The sequence below is a fragment of the Alosa sapidissima genome, chromosome 9 (assembly GCF_018492685.1).
Source record: "Alosa sapidissima isolate fAloSap1 chromosome 9, fAloSap1.pri, whole genome shotgun sequence".
NCBI lineage: Eukaryota > Metazoa > Chordata > Actinopteri > Clupeiformes > Clupeidae > Alosa > Alosa sapidissima.
The window spans coordinates 37,301,063-37,328,562 of record NC_055965.1 but is presented as its reverse complement, the minus strand read 5'-3'; the positions used below and the strand labels follow the sequence as shown (position 1 = coordinate 37,328,562).

At 46.1% G+C, this 27,500-nt stretch overlaps 6 protein-coding genes across 10 annotated transcripts in view; 2 read left to right on the top strand and 4 right to left on the bottom strand.

Moving 5' to 3' along the window:
• Window positions 1–2,769, bottom strand: part of si:ch211-14k19.8 (interphotoreceptor matrix proteoglycan 2) — a 10,440-nt gene extending 7,671 nt beyond the window's left edge. Inside the window, exons 1-3 of the mRNA XM_042104187.1 lie at window positions 1,685–2,769; window positions 1,292–1,365; window positions 44–102 (exon numbers count right to left, since the gene is read on the bottom strand). Coding sequence (XP_041960121.1) covers window positions 44–102; window positions 1,292–1,365; window positions 1,685–2,759 — 1,208 coding nt within the window. The 5' untranslated portion in view covers window positions 2,760–2,769. The remainder of the gene's footprint in view (window positions 1–43; window positions 103–1,291; window positions 1,366–1,684) is intronic.
• Window positions 1–27,500, bottom strand: part of LOC121718522 — an 823,508-nt gene that overhangs the window by 58,593 nt on the left and 737,415 nt on the right. The gene's annotated exons all lie outside the window — the stretch shown is intronic.
• LOC121718972 (neoverrucotoxin subunit alpha-like) lies at window positions 9,006–15,639 on the top strand. 5 transcript variants are annotated; one of them, XM_042104452.1, is made up of 6 exons: window positions 9,006–9,297; window positions 11,640–11,724; window positions 13,091–13,368; window positions 13,963–14,021; window positions 14,124–14,707; window positions 15,085–15,639. In XM_042104452.1, exons 3-5 carry the CDS (start codon window positions 13,100–13,102, stop codon window positions 14,669–14,671), a joined length of 876 nt encoding a protein of 291 aa, XP_041960386.1. In that variant the 5' UTR covers window positions 9,006–9,297; window positions 11,640–11,724; window positions 13,091–13,099; the 3' UTR covers window positions 14,672–14,707; window positions 15,085–15,639. The 5 variants fall into 5 exon arrangements, 4 of the variants coding, with proteins under 4 accessions (XP_041960386.1, XP_041960385.1, XP_041960384.1 ...); XM_042104451.1 differs by having other exon boundaries at window positions 14,829–15,639; XM_042104450.1 differs by having other exon boundaries at window positions 14,786–15,639.
• On the bottom strand, window positions 18,457–23,280 carry ndufab1a (NADH:ubiquinone oxidoreductase subunit AB1a). The gene is made up of 5 exons (XM_042104506.1): window positions 23,070–23,280; window positions 21,868–21,984; window positions 21,155–21,242; window positions 19,251–19,353; window positions 18,457–19,128 (listed from the first exon to the last, which is right to left on the bottom strand). Exons 1-4 carry the CDS (start codon window positions 23,241–23,243, stop codon window positions 19,265–19,267), a joined length of 468 nt encoding a protein of 155 aa, XP_041960440.1. The 5' UTR covers window positions 23,244–23,280; the 3' UTR covers window positions 18,457–19,128; window positions 19,251–19,264.
• On the top strand, window positions 23,293–24,228 carry LOC121718992 (intraflagellar transport protein 43 homolog A-like). The gene has a single exon (XM_042104481.1). It carries the CDS (start codon window positions 23,394–23,396, stop codon window positions 24,006–24,008), a length of 615 nt encoding a protein of 204 aa, XP_041960415.1. The 5' UTR covers window positions 23,293–23,393; the 3' UTR covers window positions 24,009–24,228.
• Window positions 25,580–27,500, bottom strand: part of palb2 (partner and localizer of BRCA2) — a 14,519-nt gene continuing 12,598 nt past the window's right edge. The window contains exon 9 of the mRNA XM_042104420.1: window positions 25,580–25,865. Coding sequence (XP_041960354.1) covers window positions 25,664–25,865 — 202 coding nt within the window. The 3' untranslated portion in view covers window positions 25,580–25,663. The remainder of the gene's footprint in view (window positions 25,866–27,500) is intronic.

Sequence of the window (27,500 nt, the reverse complement as noted above, 5' to 3'; positions counted from 1 at the left end):
GTGTGTGTGTGTGTGTGTGTGTGTGTGTGTGTGTATGAGATACCTGCTCCAGATGAGATGGTGATTCTGGTAGCCTGACACCCTCTGCAGAAAGGGCTCCATCTGCAGGAGAAGATGAGTTACTACACCAACACAAACGGAAATGGGTCTACACACCAATCCGCCGCGAACTCTGTGGGCGCCGCCATCTTGCCTGCTGCCATTACTGCGTGCCTGCGGAGTGTGACGGTGTGACACTGGCCGGTGCCTTCTAATGGCTTTTCAATGAAAGCATCCTGTCAGAGAATATCAAATAGGAGATCCTGCTCATGAAATAAAATGTCAGGTGAAAGGGAACATCGGGTAGATGTCAGGCAGTGGCCAAAACTTACCAATGAAGGTAATTTACAGTATGTATTAAGACGTGTATTAATTAATGACAACAATAAACCGAATGCTATCATTACTAGCTGTGTTGCTAATATGTTCACAAGCTTCAGAAGTTGCAAATAACTATTAGCCACGACCACTTGTAGCAGTAAAATACATGTTCTTACAGGTATTCAGGATTATTTTATTAATCGTATGTATTTCATCCACTTTTAACGCACATCTTGGTCCTCCACTCGACAAGGAACTCTGTGTAATCCGTAAGCCTGTAAACATGGGCACTCAATGTGCAACAAGGGTTTGTGAATTTCACAAATGGATTAATTCTAGGTCTGTATATTCCTACTGTTGTTAAAACAGCCAACCACACAACACGCTTGTCCCGGCATCACTGAACAGATACAAACTAAGAAAAAGAAGAAGATTTCGCATCTACAGCTAACGTCTGCTACAGCCACCTACGGGACCAACACACTTGGCTACTTGCTTAGCAGCAGGGCAACGCAGTAGTGGCGGCGCTGCTTTACTTTCGTGTTTTCGCCGGATTTGTGTACAAGTATAAGTAAGTAAGTATAGTATAAGTAAATATACTCTTTTGATCCCGTGAGGGAAATTTGGTCTCTGCATTTATCCCAATCCGTGAATTAGTGAAACACACTCAGCACACAGTGAACACACAGTGAGGTGAAGCACACACTAATCCCGGCGCAGTGAGCTGCCTGCAACAACAGCGGTGCTCGGGGAGCAGTGAGGGGTTAGGTGCCTTGCTCAAGGGCACTTCAGCCGTGGATGTGGGCATGGGAGAGCAGTGCTCAACCACTTCCACTGCCCACATTTTTCCCTACTGGGTCAGGGATCGAACCGGCAACCGGCTGTGTGTGTGTGTGAGTGTGTAGGTGTGTGTGTGTGTGTGTGTGTGTACCCATGCTGTTGATCCTTCCACTCGTGAACAATTCTCCTCCATCAGCACCTGCAGTAGCAGCTGGAAGTTCTCCTCTGTAGACGAAACACGCCACACACACCACACACACACACACATCACACACACACACACACATACGCACAGACACACACACACACATGCACACACACACACACCCAACACACACACATGTGCACAGACACACACACATACACCACACATACGTGCACAGACACACGCACCACACACACACACACATACACACATGCACACACACAAAATGATATTTGAATGACTAAATATGACAAAGACTAAAAAGGACATTTCACCACAATACTAAGACTAAATTAAAAAGAGGTGACAAAATGAACAGGAAATGACATCACAGCTCACCTTTCACCAGCGGCGGTTGGTCCTCCTCGATAAAGACACGGCCTCGGTGCGCCCAATCAGGAGCCTCGGTGGAGCCCAGGGGGTGGGGCATGGGCGTGTGTGTGTCAGACTGTTGTCGCGGCGACAGTGTGTGTGTGGAGGGGGAGAGTGTGTGTGTGGAGGGGGAGAGTGTGTGTGTGGGCAGAGAGAGTGTGTGAGTGGAGGGGGTCTGTGTGTGAGTGTCCGGGTGTGGTGTGTGTGTGTGAATGGACGGACGTGGTGTGTGTGTGTGTGTGTGTGTGTGTGGGGTCCGGGTGCTGGTCATGGTCCTGTCCACTGGGGGAACAGAGGCGGGAGTGGGCAGTGGAGAACTGTCCATCTGAGTGTTGGTGTGTGTGTTGGTGTGCATATCTGTTTCTGTTTGAGTGTGTGTGTTAGTGCGTGTGTCTGTCTCTGTTTGTGTGTGTGTGTTTGTCTCTGTGTTGGAGGGTTTGTCTTCCTCTGTTTGTGTGTGTGTCTGTGTGTTGGAGTGTGTGTCTGCTTCTGTGTGTGTTTGTGTTTGTGTCATCTGACTGGTGTCGTCTGATTGGCTGTGGTCCGCTGTGGGTGTGTCCTCTGAGCCATGCCCCAGGTGAGTGTGTGTGTGTGTTTGTGTGTGTGTCTGTGTGTTGGAGTGTGTGTGTGCCTTTGTGTGTGTGTGTGTGTGTGTTTGGAAGGTTCCAGAATCACGTGTGGAAGGAGAAGTGACGACATCAGCGGCCGGAACATCAAGATGGCGAGTTACCAAGGTGATGACCCTAAAGTTCTGGTCAGGGGTCACAGTGGGGTCAAATGGGCGGGGTTTAGAACTAGGCTGAGTGGAGTCAGAAAGGGCCGTGGATGAAGAGAGAGAGGGATAGAGAGAAGGAGAAAAAGAGAGAGAGAGAGGAGGAGAGAGAGAGAGAGAGAGAGGAGGAGAGAGAGAGAGGGGGGGAGGGGTAACATTGTCAACAGGTGTAGTCACTGGCAGCCCAGGTGTGGAAGAGGATGTAGTGTGCATGAGTGTGTGTGCTGTGAGTGCTGTGTGTGTGTGTGCTGTGTGTGCTGTGTGTGGCATGTGTGTGTGTGCTGTGTGTGCTGTGTGTGCTGTGTGTGTGTGTGGCGTGTGTGTGGCGTGTGTGTCTGAAGTGAGTGTCTCCACTGTGACTGACGTGTGTGTGTCAGTTGGAGGTGTGTGTGGTGTGTGTGTGTCAGTTGGAGGTGTGTGTGTTTGTGGCGTGTGTGTGTCAGTTGGAGGTGTGTGTGTTTGTGGTGAGTGTGTGTCAGTTGGAGGTGTGTGTGGTGTGGTTTTAATGTCATCTGATGTGTTTGTGGTGTGTGTGTTGGCCTCTGTGAGTGTGTGTGTGTTGGTGTCTGTGAGTGTGTGTGTGTTGGCCTCTGTGAGCGTGTGGTCAGTATCAGAACGGGCAGGGTGTTGATTAGTTGGGTCTGAATCGGTGCTCTTGGAGATCGGCGTGCGGCTGGTGATGCCTGACTGGCCTGACACTGCTGCGTCTGGGCGATTGCTCTTGCCTGGATCCTCGGAGGACACCAGCGGCGCTTGACTCGTTCTGCCTGCTACTGGCCGAGGCTTTGTGATGTCATGGTTGCCGGGGGAGACGAGCGGCAGGGTCACAATCTTGGAAATTCCACGTCTTCCTGTCCAGGTCGGGGTCGTTTCCATGGCGATGCCCGGGTGGTGACTGATGCTGCGGGGGCTCCGCCCCTCTGAGCGCGACAGGGTGTTTCCGTGGAAACCCCCCGAGTGTGACGCGCTGTGTGAGTGTGACGATGATTGTGGTGGTGTGTGAGTGTGTGTGTGTGTTGGGACAGTATCGGGATGTGTGTGTGAGGATGTTTGCGCTGATGTGTGAGTGTGTGTGTGTGAAGATGTTTGCGCTGGTGTGTGAGTGTGTGTGTGTGAAGATGTTTGCGCTGGTGTGTGAGTGTGTGTGTGTACTGGGACAGTATCGGATTGTGTGTTTGTGATGAGATTCTCATCCAGTTCTGATTCAGTCAGAGTGTGTGTGTGTGAGTACCTCGGCCCTAGTTCAGGCTGTGAGGGTGTGTGTGTTTGTTGGGAGGGTGTGTGTGTTGGTTGGGAGGGTGTGTGTGTTGGTTGGGGGGGGGTGTGTGTCGGGTGGGGGGTTGTGTGTGTAGGGATGTGTGTGACGCGGACTGGGGGCGGAGTCTGGTGACCCGAGGGCTGTGGTTGGTGGGTGTGTGAGGGGTCAGGGATTCTGTGTGTGTGTGTATGTGAGTGTGTGTGTGTGAGAGTGTGTTTGCGAGGCTGCTGAGGGTGTGTGTGTGTGAGAGTGTGTGTCGATGGTGCGGCAGACGTTTCCCTTCCATTGTGTCTCTCTTCCTGAGGAAGGGGAGAGTCCTCTTTATCAGACCCACACACACACACACACACACACCACACACACACACACAGACACACACACACACACACACCACACACACACACACACACACACACACACACACACACACACACGCACACACACACCACACACACACACACACACACACACACCACACACACACACACACACACATACACACACACATACACACACAGGTCAGGATGGAAACATAGCTCTCTAGTACAGTAATGGTAGTGGAATAAACAATAGGCAGCCATACTGTTATTAACACAAATATTTCTCATGTTGCCACACACACACACACACACACACACACGCACACACACCACACACACAAACCACACTCACACACACACACACACACACACACACATTTTAATAAGCCAGGGAGCTGTGAGAACCACACCAGCCAAGTGGTAATAATCCTCATCAAAGTACAGGAACAAAATCAAAACTTTCCTACTGAATACAACACACACACCCGTACACACACACACACACACACACACTTGAACAAACTCACCGGCGAAAAGCACCTCGAGCGTCTGGGCAGCTCCCGTTGCCTTTTCAACTCTCCACGTCAGCTCGACCGTCCCGTTACCGGAGAACACCGCGCGCTCACCGGTCTCAGCTTCCCTGTCTCGAAAGCGGACTTGCAGGCGCGAGCCTTGGGCGATGGACACCACCTCAAGTCGTACCGTCTGGCTCACTGGGGCTTCAATACTCCAAGAGCACGCGCTGTGCCGGAGGGGGTTACCGCTGTTGATCTGGTCGTTCTCAGCGGGGATTTGTGCGCGGATGGAGCCGTGCTTCTCCCGAAGCAGATCGAACTGTCCCCCGCAGTCCGCACGAGCACCCGACAGCCCCTCACCTGTTGAAATGACACGCGCTTACACACGACACAGAAGCTCGCTCCAACCACGTACATTCTTAAACACAGTATAAGGTTTAGTGTCATGAAGTAGGCCTACGAAAAAAATCACGATTCATTTTGGTAACTGACAGCATGTGTAGGCTACAACTGGTTGTTGTGTTGTAGATTTTAGGAAAACTGTAGGCTATGCTGTGTTCGTTCGGCAAGTCTGTCCCATTGAAATAGGCGAGGCCTACATTTAAATACAAACTGACAGAATCAACAGGTAAATCAACCGCAAACAAAACATTTAAATACAAACTGAGAGAATCAACAGGTAAATCAACCGCAAATACAACCACATGGATACCTCCGCACAGCCAGGCAAGCACGAGCCAGATGAGTCGGTGGGGCATTCTGCGCGCACTCAAACATCCCGCATCATCCGCGAGATCAATGCAGATCCCCGGACAGCGCACGGTTCCACGCGCTTCCCTGTCAGAGTACAGTAGAGAACACAGTCTCCTCGTTCAACCCCAAAAGAGTCGATCCTGTCAATAAACTCCCTGAGTTTCTTATACAATCCCGTTAATGATCGAGCGTTTTATTCTGAAATGTCACCAATCACCAAAACTCTCCGACAGCGACGACTATACGGAGCTGGATTTGCTTTCTAACGGAAATGCTGTGAATGGGCAGAGCTCAACATGCCTGTGTGTGTGTGTGTGTGTGTGTGTGCGTGCGTGCATTATGGGGAGGTGTGTTGCGGCTCGCCATCTGACTGCTATTAAGCGCGCGCCCTGGGAGGTAGAATTCTAGGGACTTCCAACTTTTTCTTTCTTTTTTTTGGAACCGGAAAACCGTAAAGTTTAGGTGTAGCACATGAAAGAGTTTCCGATGTAGGTTAATGAGAGAGAGAGAGAGAGAGAGAGAGAGACTCCGATAAAGAGACAGAGAGAGAGAGAGAGAGAGAGAGTTATCTGTCCACGTCGTTCACTGAACAGATCTATCATGTCACTCTTATTCATTAAATAAAATTGTCATATCAAACAAGCACACACACACCAACACACACACACACCAAATCACACACACAGGGGCGCAGGAGGCACGGTGGACGTGGGGGATATGTCCCACGCAGTGCTGAAGAGATGGCCGTCGTCCCCCTCACTTTTGATAAGGAAAAAAAGCCTTACAGGTACGCTAAATAAATAATAACCTATAGGGTTTGCGCTAACTATGTAAAACTCCCCATTAACAGCATCACATCACTAACCACAGCCATCTACAGTACTGTAAGACTGCACAATCTCATATTCACTCTGTTGGATATCTGAAGCCAGTTTGTCTACTAACAACCATCATTAGAGATGCTTTTCGTTTGGAGCGGCATACTGGTAGGCCATCAAAAGCATAACATTTTTGGTTTGGTTTGGGATCTAATTTACTTTTGGACTGTTTGATTATATTGCTAAATGTTGGGACTGATGGGCACTGAACTCTGGGAGATATTTGATGGTTCACTGTTATGTTTCAAGCAGTTGAAAAAGTGTCTGGATTTCCACCGCTGTTTATTGCGAGACATGGCAGCCATTCATTGAATAGGGCTTGTGCTGTAATAGAAACTTTTTTGCGTAGCCAAGTAGCCTAAATTGAGTTATTGTTTAATTAGGCTACTTTTTATTAAATTCGTAGGCTGGAATGCCTTGAGTCACGCAACAATTCCGTTAAATGTAGTAGGCTTCAGCCTCTGGTAATTAGCTCGAAAGGGGCGGCAAGACAATGAGCTTGAGAACGTGTGTTGGAGACCCATGGTAGGAAAACGACTTTATTAATCCAACCAACAATATAATAAAATATTAAGAAGAGGTGTTATTTCATTGACTTAAATCGAAGCAGTGTCTTCTAGCGCTGGTGGACTGATGGTAATTGTTGGTATGGTATAGGCAAATATGGGAACCTGCCTTTATTTGTCCGGCTATAAATAGAATCAATCCCGGGCATAATTTGAGGATTTATGGTAGCCTATCTCCTGCTCAACATGACATTAGCTGTTATGTTTATTGATAACAAACTCAACTAGCCTACTGATCAACTCGTTTTCACTAGCCTAACTATAAAATACAAGTATATAGGCCTACCGAAAGTTTTTGTTCTAAGACATTTATTTCAAACATAATTTCAAGACACAAATTGGATACTTCAGTTACCTTGGTGCATAAATCCCAGAGAGTAGGCTACCACACCCCAGAGTGATGGACCTTTCTTACGCGTTCAGTGTGGGGTATAAACAAGCTGAGAATTTAGCGGTGTCACGTCTGGCTGTCACAGACATGGGGAGCTCTTTGAAGCTTGGGATAATGTGGTACAGTTACTACAGTAACAGTATTTTATTGTACTTCTTATGTAATATATATATTTTTTTCAATTTTATAAATGCTTTGTTTAAATGCTGTTGGAACAAATAGTAGTTGATTATAAAGGCAACTTTCTGTTGCAATTTTCTGTGTGTTCTGGACTGGTAACTTGTTAAGCCAACATGTTCTAACATTGCACAAATATTAACTGCAGACACATAGTGGAGAGTTGATTTGGTTTATACCAGACAATTTAGGTACTGTAGGCCTAACTAGGCTATTTGATCATGTAGTCTATGTTTGGATCATATAGGCATGATGATTCATTCATGGCTTCATAAAATACTGTATCAACATCATGTTGCTTTTAGAGTATTCTACCATTGGCCCAAGTAGTGTAAAATAAAACTAAAGAAATTAAATAAAAGTAGAATTGCACATAGCAAGAAGCTGGTCTGAGGGCAGATCTGGCATTGTGCTCATCTCACAGTTTTGACAATTTTAATCAAAACATATTTTGAAAACAATCAATGGTATTATCTTAATATTCTGGCAAGTTTAAAATATGATGGTCGAAAGTGGGCCAGAGGTGGCGATCCGATATCTGGAAATCTGATCTCACTATGGGTTTGTGTTCACATTTGGTCCCCCTCACTTTCAAAATATCTCCTGCGCCCCTGCACACACACACACACCGTCATATGGATTTTTATGTTTACAGTATTTAGTTACAACTAGGCCTAGACCTCCAAAACAGTACTTTATACATGTCTGGTTACAACTAAGCCTAGACCTCCAAAACTCGATTTCAAAACGTATATGTAGGCCCTATGACACCTAAACTGTGACATCAAACGCACTTCGTCTCATTAGCCGCTAGATGGCGCTCCACTACTGCACTGGACACAGAGCCGCAGCTGGGGACGAAGCAAGCGTGCCGCGATCGAGAAAGTTGGGAGCAGATTGCTTAAGAAACCCTACGGTGAAACCTCGAACGCCTACTGCTGAAATAAACAACTGCAGATATCAGCAGTTTCTTTGCCGCAACTTAAAATACATCATTACTATTATGCACAAGCCGAAACATTGGGATTTAAGTTTCTAGTTGAAGCTTTCACCTCTGGTAAGCATAAATCACAGACAACGAGGATCAAAACAGAGATTGGCGCTTGAAGACATCAGTCAAATGGATGTAGCCTAAAGAGGGCGGGATCTGGAGCTCTCTTATCCAATCTCTGGTTGTCTGGTGGTGTCACTTGCCGTATTATCCAGTGAAATTGTTGCACCGGCCTGTAAATAGAAAATGAGAAATATATCCAATCAAGATCTCTTCAAGGCAAGGCAAGTGTATTTATATAGCACATTTCATACACAGGGCTCATTCAACGTAAACACAAGCAAACAAAGTAACAGTCAAAAGCATAAAAGGGCAATCGTTTAGAAATGTTATGTTATCATGTGGTTTATTTATATTTTATTTATTTTTTAGAAATGTTATGTTATCATGTGTTTTATTTATATTTTATTTATTTTTTAGAAATGTTATGTTATCATGTGGTTTATTTCATTTGCACTGGCACATGCATTCATTTGTGGAGCCAATTGTGCGTTGCTGTTGCACACACACACACAAACACACACACACACACCTATCTCTCTCCTGTTCCAATTCCGCTCCACATCTTGAGTTGTATGTGTGTGAGAGAGGGGGGGGGTAGAGTGTGTGTGTGTGTGTGTGTGTGTGTGTGTGTGTGTGTGTGTGCAGTCCCTGTTCCAAATTCCGCTCCACGTCTTTACTAGGATCCTGGGCTCACCTACTTCCTGGTTCAGCTCATGAAGAAGAACTGTTTACAACTATGTTTCATCACCGGCTGTGTAGTTTGGCTTCAACAGTGTGCTCTACTTCCTGGTTCAGCTCACCACCCCGGCTGTGTAGTTTGACCTTCACAAACTTGCTCAGCGTGCCTGGACTTACTCAGAATTTGGAACCTCTGCCTGTTGGTCAAGTTTGATCCGGTATTGTGATTTTGTGTTCTGTGTGTGTGTTTGTGTATGTATGTGTATGTGTATGTGTGTGTGTGTGTCTGTGTGTGTGTGTGTGTGTGTGTGTGTCCTGTGTGCTATAGCCTGTGGCTCTTCCTGATTCTCTTTCTGGCTGCTTCATAGTTTAACTTTCTTTTCCTTATAACTTTATGACTAACACTTGTCCTAGGCCCACTTAACGCATTCAGCCATGTCTTTAATCAAGCCAATGAAAATTTCCTTTTCTTAGCATATTAAAACATCTGTTCATTACTTATTAATAACATTCTGACAAAGTCTAATCAATCTCTCTCTCTTTCTCTCTCTCTTCTGTGTTAGGGTCTGTAAGAATAACACAATATTAGCCATCTTTGCGGCGTCAGATCTTTATAGCAACAGGCTGCAACTGATAAGGACACTTGTGTGGGTGGAGTGAGCCAAAGTGCACGAAGGCAACGTCGTTGTTAACCCACAGACTCTAGACGTCGTTGTTAACACACGGACTCTAGACGTCGTTGTTAACACACATACACTCACACTGTTTCTTGAGGTCACCGAGTATTGTCTGTACAAAATAAAATGAAAAATCAATGCTACCTAGTTCAAGTTGCTGCAGCCAACAGTTAGAGCAGCTAGGCATAACAGTGCTACACTCTGGGGGCATGAACATGGGGCAGCTACAGCACTTCACTATGGGGGCATTAACATGGGGCAGCTACAGTGCAACACTCTGGGGGCATGTTCATGAGCTACAGTGCTACACTCTGGGGGCATGAACATTTACAGGGCAGTTGATGAGGGCAGTTACATTACAGTGAGCTACAGTGCTACACTCTGGGGGCATGAACATTTACAGGGCAGTTGATGAGGGCAGTTACATTACAGTGCCCCTCCGTACACACCCCCATTAAGCAAATTGGTGCTAAAAAACAAGTACATTTGGCTGCCAGTGCGTTGAGCAAATTTGTCTCGATAAGACTCCTTAAAATGTCAGTCTTCTCAAATGAAGTCAAAATGATCTTTTGTGAGAGCACTAGGTAAGTCTCTTCGTACTAAAAACAATACCAAATAGATTTTTGATCTTAATATAAGATTAATAACACTTGGTTAGTAGCCTGGCTAGCGCCACCACTTCTCAATGAGACGTGGTCTGGGAACCAAACGTAAATTTTCTCGTATTTGAACAAAATGCCCAGATCCGTTTATTGGGTGCCACGGATGTCTATCAAATGCGTCTCAGGCGAAAATTTGCTCCATGGTCTCCAGGCTGCCTTAGCAGCGTGAATCAAATCGCGCGCAAGGCAGCATGGGAACACCCAGGCTACTTGGTTAGATTTAATTTTTTTATACTTTGTAGCAAAAGACACATGTTTAGTTTGTTTATTATTGCACTTCTCAACTGTAGGGGGACCCTGTGAGCATATCGTCTGTAGTGCTGCTTTAATGCTCTGCCCCAAGAGCAGATATTCTGTAGTGCTGCTTTAATGCTCTGCCCCGAGAGCAGATCTTCTGTAGTGCTGCTTTAAGGCCAAGAGCAGATCTTCTGTAGTGCTGCTTTAAGGCCGAGAGCAGATCGTCTGTAGAGCTGCTTTAAGGCAGAGAGCAGATCTTATGTAGTGCTGCTTTAAGGCTGAGAGCAGATCTTCTGTAGTGCTGCTTTAAAGGTGCCATGTGTAATGTCTGCCAAAAAATCAATTCATACTCCACATTCCATAAAAGATGGGACAGTATACCTCCAGAAAGTGAGTTTGTCTACCCTAGAGTAACAACCGAGACACGTGTATTGCAGTTTGGCTGGCGGTTATGTTACCCGATACTGCCTCCCATGGCCGAAACTGGTATTATGACACTTGTCGGGCTGTGGCTAGTAATTTAGCATGCTAATTCAGGTTGATATCTCTTCAGCACTATACCTTGTCATTTTTTTAATGACATCATCGCCCTTATTTCCTCTCATTCTTTTGATGCGTGTAGCTCATTTTTTGGATATTTTTACCTCAATTCTTACACATGGCACCTTTAAGGCTGAGAGCAGATCTTCTGTAGTGCTGCTTTAAGGCTCTGCCCCGAGAGCAGATCTTATGTAGTGCTGCTTTAAGGCTCTGCCCCGAGAGCAGATCTTATGTAGTGCTGCTTTAAGGCTGAGAGCAGATCTTCTGTAGTGCTGCTTTAAGGCTCTGCCCCGAGAGCAGATCTTATGTAGTGCTGCTTTAAGGCTGAGAGCAGATCTTATGTAGTGCTGCTTTAAGGCTGAGAGCAGATCTTCTGTAGTGCTGCTTTAAGGCTCTGCCCTGTGCTCCGATGACCATCTCGTTTTCGTCTTTCTTTTCATTAAGACTCTGCCCCCTGCTCTGATGACGGCACCATGCCTTGACGACGGCACACCAGTTGAGTCTTCCTCCAGCAAGGTCTTTCCCAAATGTAGGTCCAAATGTAGCCATCACAGGCCTGTTTTCCAAATATGTTGTAATTTTCAATTGCACAAAGCACAAAACACTACACATCAAATGACCTGATTATGTTTGAGTCAGTTACACACTAATGTACTCAATGTAACACACATTTGACAAAACGGGTTTTCCTAGGATACATCGTTCCAGGTTTATCTCGGACACATCGTCCTATCCTCACTCTTCCTCCTCCTCTTCCTCTCAGTGTTAGATTCCCTTCCATTTCTGTTGTTGACAAGGGTCACCTGTTGTCCAGTGTTTAGGACAAGGCTCACCTGTTGCCCAGTGCTTAGGACAAGGCTCACCTGTTCAGTGTTTAGGACAAGGCTCACCTGTTGCCCAGTGTTTAGGACAAGGCTCACCTGTGTTTAGGACAAGGCCTCACCTGTTGCCCAGTGTTTAGGACAAGGGACAAGGCTCACCTGTTGCCCAGTGCTTAGGATAAGGCTCACCTGTGTTTAGGACAAGGCTCACCTGTTCAGTGTTTAGGACAAGGCTCACCTGTTGCCCAGTGCTTAAGACAAGGCTCACCTGTGTTAAGGACAAGGCCTCACCTGTTGCCCAGTGTTTAGGACAAGGCTCACCTGTTCAGTGTTTAGGACAAGGCTCACCTGTTGCCCAGTGCTTAGGACAAGGCTCACCTGTTCAGTGTTTAGGACAAGGCTCACCTGTTGCCCAGTGCTTAAGACAAGGCTCACCTGTTGCCCAGTGTTTAGGACAAGGGACAAGGCTCACCTGTTCAGTGTTTAGGCCAAGGCTCACCTGTTCAGTGTTTAGGACAAGGCTCACCTGTTGCCCAGTGCTTAGGACAAGGCTCACCTGTTCAGTGTTTAGAACAAAGGACAAGGCTCACCTGTTGCCCAATGTTTAGGACAAGGGACAAGGCTCACCTGTTGCCCAGTGCTTAGGACAAGGTTCACCTCTTGTCCTTGTCAGCTGATCATTGGGTTTACAGTTATGCAGTTAAGTGTCTTTAGGCCTACACCCAGTAGTTGTGTTTGATCAATTAATACACAACTGCTGGTGTGTTTATTTAAGTGAATAGTGACCTACACGAATGCTGGTGTGTGTGTTTAAGTGAATAGTGACCTACACGACTGCTGGTGTGTGTGTTTAAGTGAATCGTGACCTACACAAATGCTGGTTTTATTTTTCAGATAATTTGTAAATGCAAATGTAATTGGTTGAGATAGTGCCCCAGTGGTGTCTATCACTGTATAAGGCCCTCCCCATATAAGATAACCTGTACTGATTGGTGCACAGATAAATGGTTGTGATTGGCCAGGCTGTTGTTTGTCTGTTTGCTTGTTTATCTGTTTACCTGTTTATGCGTTCAGGCCTAGAGCATGGCCGACCCTCTGGACCTGCTCCTGGGTGTTCTAGATGACCTGCGCTCAGCAGAACTGAGAAGGTTCCGCTTGTACCTGAGCAGCGCCCAGCTGGACGGCTATCCCAGAGTCCCCCAGGGCCGCCTGGAGAGCGATGACCCAACAGACATCGCCTGCAAGATGAGGGAGGCCTACGGCATTGCCAACTCCCTCAAGGTCGCGAAGGTCATCATGAGGAGGATCCACCGCAGTGACCTGGCAGAGAGGCTGGGGCAGAATCTAGATGGGTGAGGGGTATCTAGAGTGATTGATTGGGGCAGATTCTAGATGGGTGAGGGGTATCTAGAGAGGCTGGGGCAGAATCTAGATGGGTGAGGGGTATCTAGAGAGGCTGGCGCAGGATCTAGATGGGTGAGGAGTATCTAGAGTGATTGATTGGGGCAGAATCTAGATGGGTGAGGGGTATCTAGCAAACTGGGGTGAGATCTAGACACCGGGAGAGGGGTGAGATCATATTAGACATATAGACAGTAGTGGATATTATTAGACTCATATAGACAGTAGTGGACATATTAGACTCATATAGACAGTAGTGGACATATTAGACTCAGATTGACAGAGGACATTGTTTTGAGGTCACACTACATTAAGCTGTTTGTTTTCCCTCTCACAGTGCCAGCACCTGGACATGTTAGACTCATATATAGACAGTAGAGACAGTGGACATGTGAGACTCAGATAGAGACAGTGGACATGTGAGACTTAGATAGAGACAGTGGACACAGTGGACATGTCAGACTCAGATAGACAGTAGTGGACACAGTGGACATGTGAGACTCATTTTCTTGAGGTCACTAAGCTGTTTGTTTTCCCTCTCACAGTGCCAGCACCTCAGCCCAGTTCAGCCCAGCCCAGCGCAGGTTCACGGATGTGCGGCAATGTGAGTGTGTCCGAGTCTCCTCGTACTGTTATCAGTGGTCACTGGGAAATAAAAAATACTTAGGTTGTGTTGCCATGACGCTGTTTACTGTGTGTTGTCCAGATGCCTGTGACCTCACGCTGGACCCAAACACGGCCTCCAGCTCTCTCCTCCTGTCCGAGGGGAACAGACGAGTGGAGAACTTTAAGGGGAGGAGCAACTTCTCCTACCCGCCACACCCCGATCGCTTCGAGAGCTGCTGCGCCCAGGTGCTGTGCTGTGAGGCGCTAACTGGACGCCATTACTGGGAGGTCACCTACAATGATGAGAGTGTGCTCATCGGAGTGGCCTACAGAAGTATTGACAGAACAGCTTGCTGTCCCAAACACGTGGTGGGCCAAAACGACAAGTCCTGGAGCATCTGGTGCAGTGCCGGCGGTCAGTTCATAGCCAAACATAACAATATTTACACAGACATAGACACTGAGCCGTCTCCGTCGCGCAGAATTGGAGTGTATCTGGACTGGCCGTCCGGAGTCCTGTCCTTCTACCGTGTCTCCTCCGACACACTCACACACCTGCACACGTACCGGGCCACATTCACTGAGCCCCTTTACCCTGGCTTCTGTGTGTACTGCGCTGGTAGTGTGCTGTCTATATGTCAGGTTTGATGAGTATGCAGTGGTAGTGTGCTGTCTTTATGTCAGGTTGTCTGATGAAGTGGTAGTGTGCTGTCTTTATGTCAGGTTGGCTGATGCGGCGGTAGTGTTCTGTCATTATGTCAGGTTAGCTGAATACTGCAGTGGTAGTGTGCTGTCATTATGTCAGGTTGGCTGAGTATGCAGTGATAGTGTGCTGTCATTATGTCAGGTTTGCTGAGTACTGCAGTGGTAGTGTGCTGTCATTATGTCAGGTTAGCTGAGTACTGCAGTGGTAGTGTGCTGTCATTATGTCAGGTTGGCTGAGTATGCAGTGATAGTGTGCTGTCATTATGTCAGGTTAGCTGAGTACTGCAGTGGTAGTGTGCTGTCATTATGTCAGGTTAGCTGAGTACTGCAGTGGTAGTGTGCTGTCATTATGTCAGGTTGGCTGAGTATGCAGTGATAGTGTGCTGTCATTATGTCAGGTTGGCTGAGTATGCAGTGATAGTGTGCTGTCATTATCTCAGGTTGGCTGAGTACTGCAATGGTAGTGTGCCGTCTATGTCAGGTTGGCTGAGTGAGTATGCTGTACTATCAGTTAAAGTAGGCTCTGCCTCTATGTCAGTAAGCACAAGATTCCTGATTATCGATGGATTTTAAAAAGTAAATCACATTTGACTTTTGTTATTTGGGACATGGTTAATGTTTTTAATCAGTGATCATATGGGAGCAGATCAGCATATGGTTTCTTCTAATACACGTTCTTATGAGTGAGTTTCTGGGGTTGTGTGTAGGGTGTGCCTGCGGTTATTGATGAACACACTGTTAGGGTCCTTGTGTTTTGGTATTTACAAACATATCCATCCAATACACAAGGCTTTTAAATAGGCATTTAAATGAGCCTGCTTGTGCAGACATGTCTTTTAAAAGATAAATTCTGAAATGCCGTTTTGTATATCTGTAACTTGCATTGTCCATTAAAATGAAATTTCTATGCATTTTGTATTCCTGAACTTTCTTTGTTGAAGCTGTTTTTGAGTCTAAGCCAACATGCTCATTCATTGCTGCACATCAGTGAGTAAGTAAGTATAGTACACAGTACAAGTGTAGCTCTGCCCAGCTCTACCACCCTGCCCAGCTCTACTGTCCAGCTCTACCACCCTGCCCAGCTCTACTGTCCAGCTCTACCACCCTGCCCAGCTCTACCACCCTGCCCAGCTCTACTGTCCAGCTCTACCACCCTGCCCAGCTCTACCCCCCTGCCCAGCTCTATCATCCTGCCCAGCTGTACCCCCCTCTACCCCCCTGCCCAGCTCTACCATCCTGCCCAGCTCTACCACCCTGCCCAGCTCTACCATCCTGCCCAGCTCTACCACCCTGCCCAGCTCTACCATCCTGTACCCCCCTGCCCAGCTCTACCCCCCTGCCCAGCTCTACTGCCCAGCTCTACCCCCCTGCCCAGCTCTACCCCCTTCTACCACCCTGCCCAGCTCTACCCCCCTGCCCAGCTCTACCACCCTGCCCAGCTCTACCCCCTTCTACCACCCTGCCCAGCTCTACCCCCCTGCCCAGCTCTACCACCCTGCCCAGCTCTACCCCCTTCTACCACCCTGCCCAGCTCTACCCCCCTGTACCACCCTTCATTATCAGGGTCAATATCAAACATTAACTCATTATCAGGGTCAATAAGTGGGAAGAGGCCATGTTCATATGACATCTTTAGGATTTGGTATAAGTTCACATTCTCTGCAATTTGCGTGTCTGTTTATTCAAGCCTCAGAGGTGATGTGCCGCATCATCAGTAATTGACGTCTCTTAAAAGTGATGCGTGAGTGAGCAGGACGTCTCATATCTACTCAAACTCTCATATCTGTCTCTCCTTCATTCCTCCACCCTCCTATTGTTCCTTCCTTGTTTCCTTCATCCCTCCATCCTCCTATCGTTCCTTCCTTGTTCCCTTCATCCCTCCATCCTCCTATTGTTCCTTCCTTGTTTCCTTCAACCAAGGGGAGGGAGGAAGAGAGGGAGTTAGGAAGAAAGGGAGGAAGGATGGACAAAAAGACAGATGAGAAAGATAGATAGATAGATAGATAGATAGATACTTTATTGATCCTCAGGGGAAATTCAAGTCAACCCGTGAGTGAAGTGGTGAGCGCTATAGTGACATTACCTGTTGCGGTCACCAGGGGGAGCCACAGCACTACTGTAGCGTCGGTGTGTCCTGTATGACATTGAGCTGCAGGTGTAGCCTAAGGCTATTTTGAGTTCGGGTGACGTTAAAACTTATCCGCGCATCTCTAAACACACACACACACACAGCTGAGCTAGCAGACACGAAAACACCACTTTTTACCCTTTGTAAGGTGTTTGGGTCTGTGGGACCACTTTTCAATGTTTGCTAAAAGAAAATGATGCTATTTATTATCCCACATCCAGGTTTGGCACCAGAGAGCCATGAGCATTGACAGGCTCACTTTTATTAGATATTTTACCAAATTGTCATATAATAAAGAACATCCTTCGAGCCTTTTGGATCACTGAAACAGTATTATCATGGGGGGGAAATGTGCAAGAACATAGTGGCCATAGCCCAACATGGCGTTTAAATGAGAACTTGTCAACTATTTCAACGTAATAAACCCGTTTAGAAATCATTTGGATGGTTAAATGACCTGTTCCGGTGAAAATGGTGACTTTCCCCGCTGCGCGTCCCCAGGCGGAAAACCAACCTTGCAAAATTGAGACTACCGTCCCGGAAAGACAAGTGAGAAACAAGAAACTAGTTTTAAATCGTGTTTCTTACCTTGTAACATCCACATACTTCTGCCAAACTTTTGCAAACCGTTTTGCTAGCTTGTAAACAAATCCATGTGCTTTGTTACCTTTCCCCAGTTTGAAATAGCATAATGCACAACTTCTCCAGCAGAGGGGGAAATCCTGCCAAGTTTCCCTTTAATAAGACTGGAATAGGCACAAAAAAACACAATTTTTTTAACACAATCTCCACACACACACCCCTCTGAGCTAGCAGACCATTTTAACACAATCTCCACGCACCCCTCTGAGCTAGCAGACCATTTTAACACAATCTCCACACACACCCCCCTCTGAGCTAGCAGACAAGTGACGCAGGCACACGTTTAAAGCAACACCAAAGTTTTTTGTACCTTAAAATAATGTTTTCAAAATCGTTTCAGTGGTTCATCAACTCGTAACAGGGTGAACGGCACTTCTGCATTCGCTTCGCGGCCCTCTATCGGCTATAACCGCACTATGTAAGTTTGCCAGATCGGGTAGCGGATCTGTAGTTCGGTGGAATGAGACATAAGAAACTACAAATTTGACTTGCATGTCGCAATACATCGTAGCCTACTTTCATAAAATCATGCAACATGTTGTACCTTGTCTGTGGACATCGTTATTTCCAAAGCCGGTGCTGGATAAACAAATAGTGCGTGCTACAGAGGAAAAGTTCTTTGGTGTTGCTTTAATGATTAAAATGAGATACTCATTTCTGGTGTTCATGAGCTGTAAACCGCAATCAACATGAAATATTTCACTTTATATCTAATGAATCTAGAAGATCCAATTTTGTGGATGTGTGTTTCCCTGCTGTGTGTGTGTGTGTTTGCCTGCTGTGTGTTTGTGTGCGCGTGTTTCCCTGCGGTCTGATGGCCGTCGCTGCAGTCTGTGTGTGTTTTGCAGCAGGCATCTGTAATCCTTCTGAGATAAAGAGAATACATCACTAACACGAAACAAGCGATCACACACACACACACATACATACATTCCTGGGAAATGAAAGCAAAGAAAGGCTTCATCATTTGGGATTTATTATCATTTCTGTTTAATTTAATCAAGTATGACACTTCCAACAATCCTCTCATCTTAGGTCAGAAAAACATCACTCTGAACAGTGCGCACACACACACACACACACACACACACACACACACACACACACACGAACTGCAAGAACACTCGAACAGAACCGAACCGATTCAAACAGAACTGCTGCAGACTGAAGCCATGTTCCTGCGCAGCATACCTGGTTCCGTCAGGAGTGACTGCAGCTACAGCACGACTGATTCAACAGTGATACGTTCTTCAGAGAACAGCGAACAAGCACCCTGGATGTGCCGGGAAACCTTGCGTCAGTGAGTGTGGAACGGAACACCAGAACACACACACACCTGCCTACAGACAGACAGCAGAACCCTTAGAACACACACACACCCGCCGACAGAAAAGACCACCAGCTGGGATTTCGCTGAGACTGAATAAGCAACAGCCATCTGAGCATGTCCCCCCCCCCCCCACACACACACACACACACACACACTCTGTTTATCAAACTCTTTACCATATTTATTAATGAATTTATATTTATACAATTATTTACTCTAGTATGTGTTTCTATGGAACTGAAGTCAAATCAACAATCAGAAGTCCCCTGCTGTGCTTCCTGTGGACCATGGAGCTGTTGCCTAGGAAACAGAACACAGAACACACAACATGTCAATACATTCCAACTGGCTAAAAGGCTACTGACTGTGAGAAGCTGATTGGCTGCTGTGTGGGTGGGCTGTGTGCTAATTGGCTGACTTACAGGTCGGGCCCTCGTTAGTGCACTTCCTGCTTCTCGGCCACGTATTTAACGATGTCCTGAGGACACATCAACTTTTCTGCCTCCACGTCAGGGATCTCAAAACCTACACACACACACACACACACAAACAAAGTTACAATCTGCTGAGGAATAAAGGTGTGAAGCCTGGCCATGTGTTCCACAGTAAGGTCATAAGAGACTTGTTTAGAATGGCACTTTCCTCTGTGTGGATCCAGCATGAATGTCTAGCCCCCCCACCCCCAAAAAAAGAAAAGAAAAAAAAAAATCAAGGTTCCGCGGGTCAAAAATCGTGACACAAACCGAATCAGCTCAGCAGTAAGAGTTTTGCACGCTGCTTATGCACCTCACGTTTTTTGCGCCTACTGCACCTCGAGTTTAACTCCAACCAGAAAAGCGCCTGCGTTTTTATGAAAACATGGTGCACCTTGCGTTTTATAAGCGGCAAAGCACATCCTGTCTGATCTCCCATAATATAATATATAGTAGGCTATAATATATCTGTATTATTTTATATTCTGATATTTTTTTACTGAATATCTGATATTTATGACAGCACACTTTATGCAGATTAGCCTATAGCCTAGGCCTACTATTTTTATTACAACTCTACCTCTTCAATTCTGGTTGAAGCCTGGAAATATTGTAAACAAAGTAGCATAGTTGGCTAGCTTATCATAGTCTACTGATTGTACTGTTCAGTTTCCCCATGTGTGTTTAAGTTTCAAGGTAGCCTAATACTTGTTCCACACTTGTTGGGACAGGCCCTTTCGGGAAACGTTGGTATTGAGATGATCAGTCAACTTCAATGCAAGAGTTTTAAACAAATATATGCAGCATGCTAATGATGCTAAGCGGATTTAATAGTAATTTAGCTAGCCGTCTTCTATGTGTCCTTCCTTTCACGATTGTGACTGTTTTATTTGGATTGTTCATTGAGCAGGAGAGGGAGTGAGGGTAAGAGGAAGTCATGAAATTATTTGTTTAATTATTTTTGGACAACGTAGGCTACCGGTAAGTAAAGCGGGAGATGTATGTTGCTTATGCAGCTGCATAAGCTGCAAAGCACTGCATGAAACACTAGAAATGGTGTGTCGCGGTTCTGGCTTTTCACACCACGACACAGTATCATGGATACTTGTCGCGATTTCAGTTTCGAATCGCATATCGTTACAGCCCTGCTTACTGCCAATACGAAACAAATCACTTACTGCCAATACGAAACAACATGAAAAGGGCGCACCTCACTGCAAAACGCGCATCCTGTCTGATCCCCCTTTTACAGTTATGAGTAGAGATATACAGTTAGAATGACATGTGATGTGTTGCATAGTTATGCGTAGAATGACACGACCAATTATAGATGACAACTAATCGATTAATGGATAAATTGTAGCAGCCCTAATTGTGGTGATTATGTTCTTTTCATAAGTATTACAAGTCATAATCAAAATCTAATGATTATTTTGCTACATTCAGTTTCATAACAAGGATCTGCTTTTGTCTTGAGTTGTTGTGTGCATCATCGATTTACATGGATTTTTTTTTTCTGTTGGATTATATTTAAATTTTCAATTTAAAAATGTAAAGAATTTAAGGTTTGAAAATGAATGATAGATCCAAAATCACTGAATATTCATGTCTAATAATCGTGATCTCAATATTGACTACAATAATCGTGTTTAATAATCGTGATCTCAATATTGACCAAAATAATCGTGTTTAATAATCGTGATCTCAATATTGACTACAATAATCGTGTTTAATAATCGTGGTCTCAGTACTGAATAAGATAATTGTGATAGTTTTTGCCATAATCGAGCAGAGCTAAATACGGCACTGTCTTTATTGTTGTTGACTAACTAATGTATGGTTTTGTGGCGTACCAAACTCATCCTCCATCGCCATGACGATTTCCACCTGGTCCAGGCTGTCCAACCCCAGATCTTTCATGAAGTGTGACGTCACCTGGAGCTATCACACACACACACAGAGAGTTAACAATACAACCCCACAGTAACGTCAAGTTTGTGTGTCCCCATATGAGGAAGGTGCAGCCAGATCAGGGCCAGAGCAGAAGAGAACAAAAGCAACACTGTGTGTGTGTGTGTGTGTGTGTGTGTGTGTGTGTGTGTGTGTGTGTGCGAGTGTGTGTTATGTTATGTGTGTTGTGTGTAACCTTCTCAGGGTTGATCTTGTCATAGAGCTTCAGAACATGTGCTGTGCTGTGTGAGTGTGTCCTTCATTCTCGGGGTTGATCTTAATTGTGTTGCACTGTGCGCTGTGTGTGTGTGTGTGCGTGCGTGCGTGCGTGCGTGCGTGTGTGTGTATTGTTTTTTGCTATGCTCTGTGCAGTGCTGTGCTGTGCTCTGTGCTGTGCGTGTGTGTGTGTATTGTGTTGTGCTGTGTTGTGTTGAGTGTGAGAGTGTGTGTAACCTTTTCAGGGTTGCTTTTGTCGCGGAGCTTCAGAATGTGTGTTGTGCTGTGTTGTGTTGTGTGTATTGTGTTTGTGTGTTGTGTGTGTGTGTGTGTGTGACCTTCTCAGGGTGTATCTTGTCGCAGAGCTTTAGAACGTGTTGTGCTGTGCTGTGTGTGTGACCTTCTCAGGGTGGATCTTATCGTAGAGCTTCAGAACGTGGAATACTCGCTCCTGGATGCTCTCCAGCGTCAGTGGAGGGACATCACTGAACTGCCGTATCTGCATACACACCGGGCCCTGTGACACACACACACACACACACACACAGAGAAAGAGAGAGAGAGAGAGAGAGATCACAACCACTGAACTGCCATATCTACATACACACCGGGCCCTGTGACACACACACACACGTTTTACATACATGTATTCATTTAGCAGACACTTTTAATCCAAAGCGATTTAAATGTCAACATTGTTCCCAGAGCATCTAAACACCACACACACACACACACACACACACACACACAACTGCACGCTAGCCCGGCTCCTTAACCACTACACTACCCACACACACACACAACACTACCACCACCCCATCCCTCACAAGCTGGTCATTTGCATTATTACCCTCAGATGAAGTATATCAACCCGCTGACCAGGAGATTATGTAATATGTGTGTGTGTGTGTTTGTGTTAGCCCTGATGAAGTATATCAACCTGCTGACCAGTAGATGATACAGCTGATTGTAACAGTGGGGGCTAACGGGCTGGGTTGGCTTTTTCAAAACTCCTTCATGTGGCTACCAGCAAGTTGTGGCTAAACTAGGCCTAAGACTTTGCATTGGGCTTCTTCGATGCTTATTTTAAACGTCAACCCTCTTGTCTCAACTGAATTAAATACAAATCACCAAGACTTAAGCTAAACCCACCTGTCCACACCGTCAAATTAACCACGGGTAATGAAGATTCAAACCTTGGTAGTAGCCTAGTTGTTATGGGTTTGTCTCGGTGAAGACTGTACATGGTCAAATTAACCTTAAAACCTGTATCTCAGGACATAGCAGCTACACGTTACTAAACGCTGGCGGAATGTTATCAGGGACTGTTTTACAACGCTAACATACAAATACAAATTGCTAAGCCCAGTAGCAAAATTATGTGTACAACTGGCATTAACCAGGTAATGGCTTAGCATTAATTCACTCGTGAGCATAGAAATCACTGCGTCAAATTTGCTGTAACGTTAAACCGGTAACCAGAGTCAACGTTGTAGGCTATGTCAGGACAGCCTTGAGACGCCGATGGAGGTCACGCCAGTACACGAGCAGGCACCCTGCCTGGGTCCAAATAATGTCGCTGGCACGCACTGGTTAAGTTACCTGCACGTTCCCCGGTGCCTGTCCGAGACGCAGCTGCGAGAAGTCCCGGCGGGCAACCACGGGGGCTACCGCTACCGCAGTCCATACTCCCCCGCTACCCCGGCTCAAACTCAGCGCGGGGTTGTAGAGCGTGCGAGCTCCACGGACACACCGGACAAGGATGCCAGACGCCATGTTTGACTGTCAGAGCACCCACAATGCAGCGGGTTAAAACGTTCGGCCTGCGCATGCGTCAGAGGGAAGGCGTCGTTATAGTTACCGTACACGAGCGCTATTTTGTTTCTGCTCGAAGCTAACGTTGTGCTCGAAGTGCTAATCCTAAAAATGGACGATAAACTTCAACCTGGCGATGGCGAATATGTAAAAAATGCTGCAAAGTCTGGTCGAAGAGCACGCCACGCTATTAAATCGTCAGACGAACAACGACATAAGAAGTCGTCTTTTAGTTCACATGGAGAGGGGTCGCCTCCTAAACCCCCAAGACGTCAAGGAGGGTGGGCTGAAGAAACCACCGCAACAAACTCCTCTGCTTCTGGGAAAAGACAAGTCCATGATGAAGTGGAGGACCATCGCCTTAGGCCACAAACGCCCCAGGAGTCCGACAGCGACGGAGACATCCCCGTGATTCCCGATTTGGACGAGGCGCTGGAGGAGGATCTCGGCATGCAGGTGGCGGCTCCCCCGCGTCTCCAAGTGAACCGAGTGATGACGTTCAGGGACCTCGACACGGACCTGATGAAACACGCGGCCTTCCAGTCTCTGGGTGGGGAGATCGACCTGAAGCTGCTCACGGAGGTGCTGGCCCCCGAGCAGGAGGTGCGCGAGGAGGACGTAGGCTGGGACTGGGACCACCTGTTAACCGAGGTCTCCTCCGAGCTGCGCATGGAGCTGGACTTAGGAGGAGAGAGACAGGACATGTCTCCCGTGCCCGTTGCATAACAAAAAATGATACTGAGTTTAACTATATCTGGGCCAATGTATGCCTCCGACGGAGACGGATACTAAGTTGAGACATTTTATATCATATTATATCTGGGCCACTCATATATTCCACGTTCGCCTCTGCTAGCATGTAGACAGGACCCGAGCTCTACATATCTTTTGCTTGACTTGCCACTGTAGTTTTTAATACAGAAATAAAGCGTTTTTGTGAAATGCAGTTAATTTGTAAGATAGAACATTCCCAATTTTCCATTTAACGCCCGTAATAGCTTGAGTAGGAAGGCGAGACATGCTCGTTGCTTCTTTATTGAAATACTCGTTGCCTCTGTCAAAAAAAACAAAACACCACCACTACCAAAAAGAAGTAATCTGTGTGTGTGTGTGTGATACAGATTTAGAACAGAACCCACCACCCAGCCTCATGTACTTGTAATTGGTGTGTGTGTGTGTGATACAGCCTGTAGAGAACAGAGACACCACCCAGCCTCATGTACTTGTAATTGGTGTGTGTGTGTGTGTGAGATACAGCCTTTAGAGAACAGACACCACCCAGCCTCATGTACTTGTAATTGGTGTGTGTGTGTGTACACCACCCAGCCTCATGTACTTGTAATTGGTGTGTGTGTGTGTACACCACCCAGCCTCATGTACTTGCAATTGGTGTGTGTGTGTGTGTGTGTACACCACCCAGCCTCATGTACTTGTAATTGGTGTGTGTGTGTGTGTACACCACCCAGCCTCATGGGGGGGAAACAATGCTCTTTTTATTTAAATATTTAAACAAACATACTGATAACCTTTTAATTTACAGCCAACAATAAACAAACAAACATACTAATAAACCATTTATTTACAGCCAACAATAAACAAACAAACATACTGATAACCTTTTTATTTACAGCCAACAATAAACAAACAAACAAACATACTGATAAACCTTTTATTTACAACCAACAATAAATAACATCTTCTCAACAGTGTTTTTTTTCCCCAATGGTATTTTCCAGTGGTATTGTCTGTGCTTTGATAGGTGTGTGTGTGTGTGTTCTACATTGGTACACACACACAAATCCCTGTTCTCCTGCTCAGTGAGGAGAGTGAGAGTGTGTCCCATACTGGTACACACAAACCACAAACATGTACGTATGTGAGTGTGTGTCTTCATGTTATACAGAGAGGTGTATTGGTACACACTCACACACTCATCTCTGTTCTCCTGTTTAGTGAGGAGAGTGTGTTTGTGTGTCTACAGTGGGTAGTATTGGTATCCACACACACACAAACATGTACGTGTGTGCATGCGTGTGTGTGTGTCTACAGAGGGTAGTATTGGTACACATATCTCCGTTCTCCTGATTAGTGAGGAGAGTATGTATGTGTGTACGTGTGTGTGTGTGTGCATGTGTGTCTACAGGGGGTAGTATTGGTACACACACACATCTCCGTTCTCCTGATTAGTGAGGAGAGTGTGTGTGTGTGTGTGTGTCTACAGGGGGTAGTATTGGTACACACACACATCTCTGTTCTCCTGATTAGTGAGGAGAGTGTGTATGTGTGTGTGTGTGTGTCTACAGGGGGTAGTATTGGTACACACACACATCTCTGTTCTCCTGATTAGTGAGGAGAGTGTGTATGTGTGTGTGTGTGTGTGTCTACAGGGGGTAGTATTGGTACACACACACATCTCCGTTCTTGTGTCCAGTCAGGAGCGTGTTAGGCCCCGCCCAGCGAGCAAGATGACAATCGTCACTGGCCAGCAGGCAAGCCCCGCCCCCGCTCACATCCCATAGGACCATGCGGCCTGATGGGGACACGCCCACCACATCTGAGCCAATCACGTCCAACTCCACAAACCTGAACCAAGCAGAGAGGAGGAGACAGAGAAAAAGGATTTATTGTGTGTGTGGGTGTGTGTGTGTGAAATACAGCCTTTAGAGAAACACACCATCCAGCATCAAGTGCACGTGAAAAAATATTGACATTGCACAAAAATAGACTCTTTCTTAACTCTACTTACACACAACACAATGGCTCACTAATGACTGGCACCTGAGGCTTTATTTCTGAAACTAAGGTGTAGACTCATAGGACCTGTTGCTTAAATAAGACCTATGGCCTAATAATAATAACAATAATAATAATAATAATAATAATAACACGGGGTCTCTCCCCCAGGATTTTTTTTCATTCTGGTTGCTAATCACACCATTTTAACGTGATTTACGGGACAGAATTCAGGAATAAGCTACATCTTCTGTCTGACTCACGTTAGTTTCTCACAGAAATTACATTATGTCACGTTAGCCTACTTGGTTTCTGACAGAAATTACATTATGTGCCAACATGTTGTAGAAACACAACCACAGCAATGTATTTGGTGCAAATCATCTCCTTTACTTTTCTTGGTTATAGCCTGCGATTGACATTAACTGTAGGCTAGTAAATGACTGCACCCAGACAGACAAACATAGGCTACCGCACCTGTGTGTGTGTGTGTGTGTGTGTGTGTGTACGTACCTCTCTGAGGAAGGTGTGTGTGTGTACCTCTCTTAGGAGTGTGTGTGTGTACATACCTCTCTGAGGAGTGTGTGTGTGTGTACGTACCGCTCTGAGGAGTGTGTGTGTGTGTGTGTGTGTGTGTATGTACCTCTCTGAGGAGTGTGTGTGTGTGTGTGTGTACGTACCTCTCTGAGGAGTGTATTGGTACACACTCACACACTCATCTCTGTTCTCCTGTTTAGTGAGGAGAGTGTGTTTGTGTGTCTACAGTGGGTAGTATTGGTATCCACACACACACACAAACATGTACGTGTGTGCATGCGTGTGTGTGTGTCTACAGAGGGTAGTATTGGTACACATATCTCCGTTCTCCTGATTAGTGAGGAGAGTATGTATGTGTGTACGTGTGTGTGTGTGTGCATGTGTGTCTACAGGGGGTAGTATTGGTACACACACACATCTCCGTTCTCCTGATTAGTGAGGAGAGTGTGTGTGTGTGTGTGTGTCTACAGGGGGTAGTATTGGTACACACACACATCTCTGTTCTCCTGATTAGTGAGGAGAGTGTGTATGTGTGTGTGTGTGTGTCTACAGGGGGTAGTATTGGTACACACACACATCTCTGTTCTCCTGATTAGTGAGGAGAGTGTGTATGTGTGTGTGTGTGTGTGTCTACAGGGGGTAGTATTGGTACACACCTTGGTACGTACCTCTCTGAGGAAGGTGTGTGTGTGTACCTCTCTTAGGAGTGTGTGTGTGTACATACCTCTCTGAGGAGTGTGTGTGTGTGTACGTACCGCTCTGAGGAGTGTGTGTGTGTGTGTGTGTGTGTGTATGTACCTCTCTGAGGAGTGTGTGTGTGTGTGTGTGTACGTACCTCTCTGAGGAGTGTGTGTGTGTGTGTGTGTGTACGTACATCTCTGAGGAGTGTGTGTACGTACCTCTCTGAGGAGTGTGTGTGTGTGTGTGTACGTACCTCTCTGAGGAGTG

Excerpts from the sequence above, each read along its gene's own strand:
- LOC121718972 (XM_042104452.1), top strand. The coding sequence starts at position 13,100 with ATGGCCGACCCTCTGGACCTGCTCCTGGGTGTTCTAGATGACCTGCGC. Across the intron at positions 13,369-13,962 it reads CTGGGGCAGAATCTAGATGG|TGCCAGCACCTCAGCCCAGT; the intron begins GTGAGGGGTATC and ends TCCCTCTCACAG. Across the intron at positions 14,022-14,123 it reads GTTCACGGATGTGCGGCAAT|ATGCCTGTGACCTCACGCTG; the intron begins GTGAGTGTGTCC and ends TGTGTTGTCCAG.
- ndufab1a (XM_042104506.1), bottom strand. The coding sequence starts at position 23,243 with ATGGCGTCTGGCATCCTTGTCCGGTGTGTCCGTGGAGCTCGCACGCTC. Across the intron at positions 21,243-21,867 it reads ATAAGATCCACCCTGAGAAG|CTCCAGGTGACGTCACACTT; the intron begins GTCACACACACA and ends TGTGTGTGATAG. Across the intron at positions 19,354-21,154 it reads GGCGATGGAGGATGAGTTTG|GTTTTGAGATCCCTGACGTG; the intron begins GTACGCCACAAA and ends GTGTGTGTGTAG.
- LOC121718992 (XM_042104481.1), top strand. The coding sequence starts at position 23,394 with ATGGACGATAAACTTCAACCTGGCGATGGCGAATATGTAAAAAATGCT.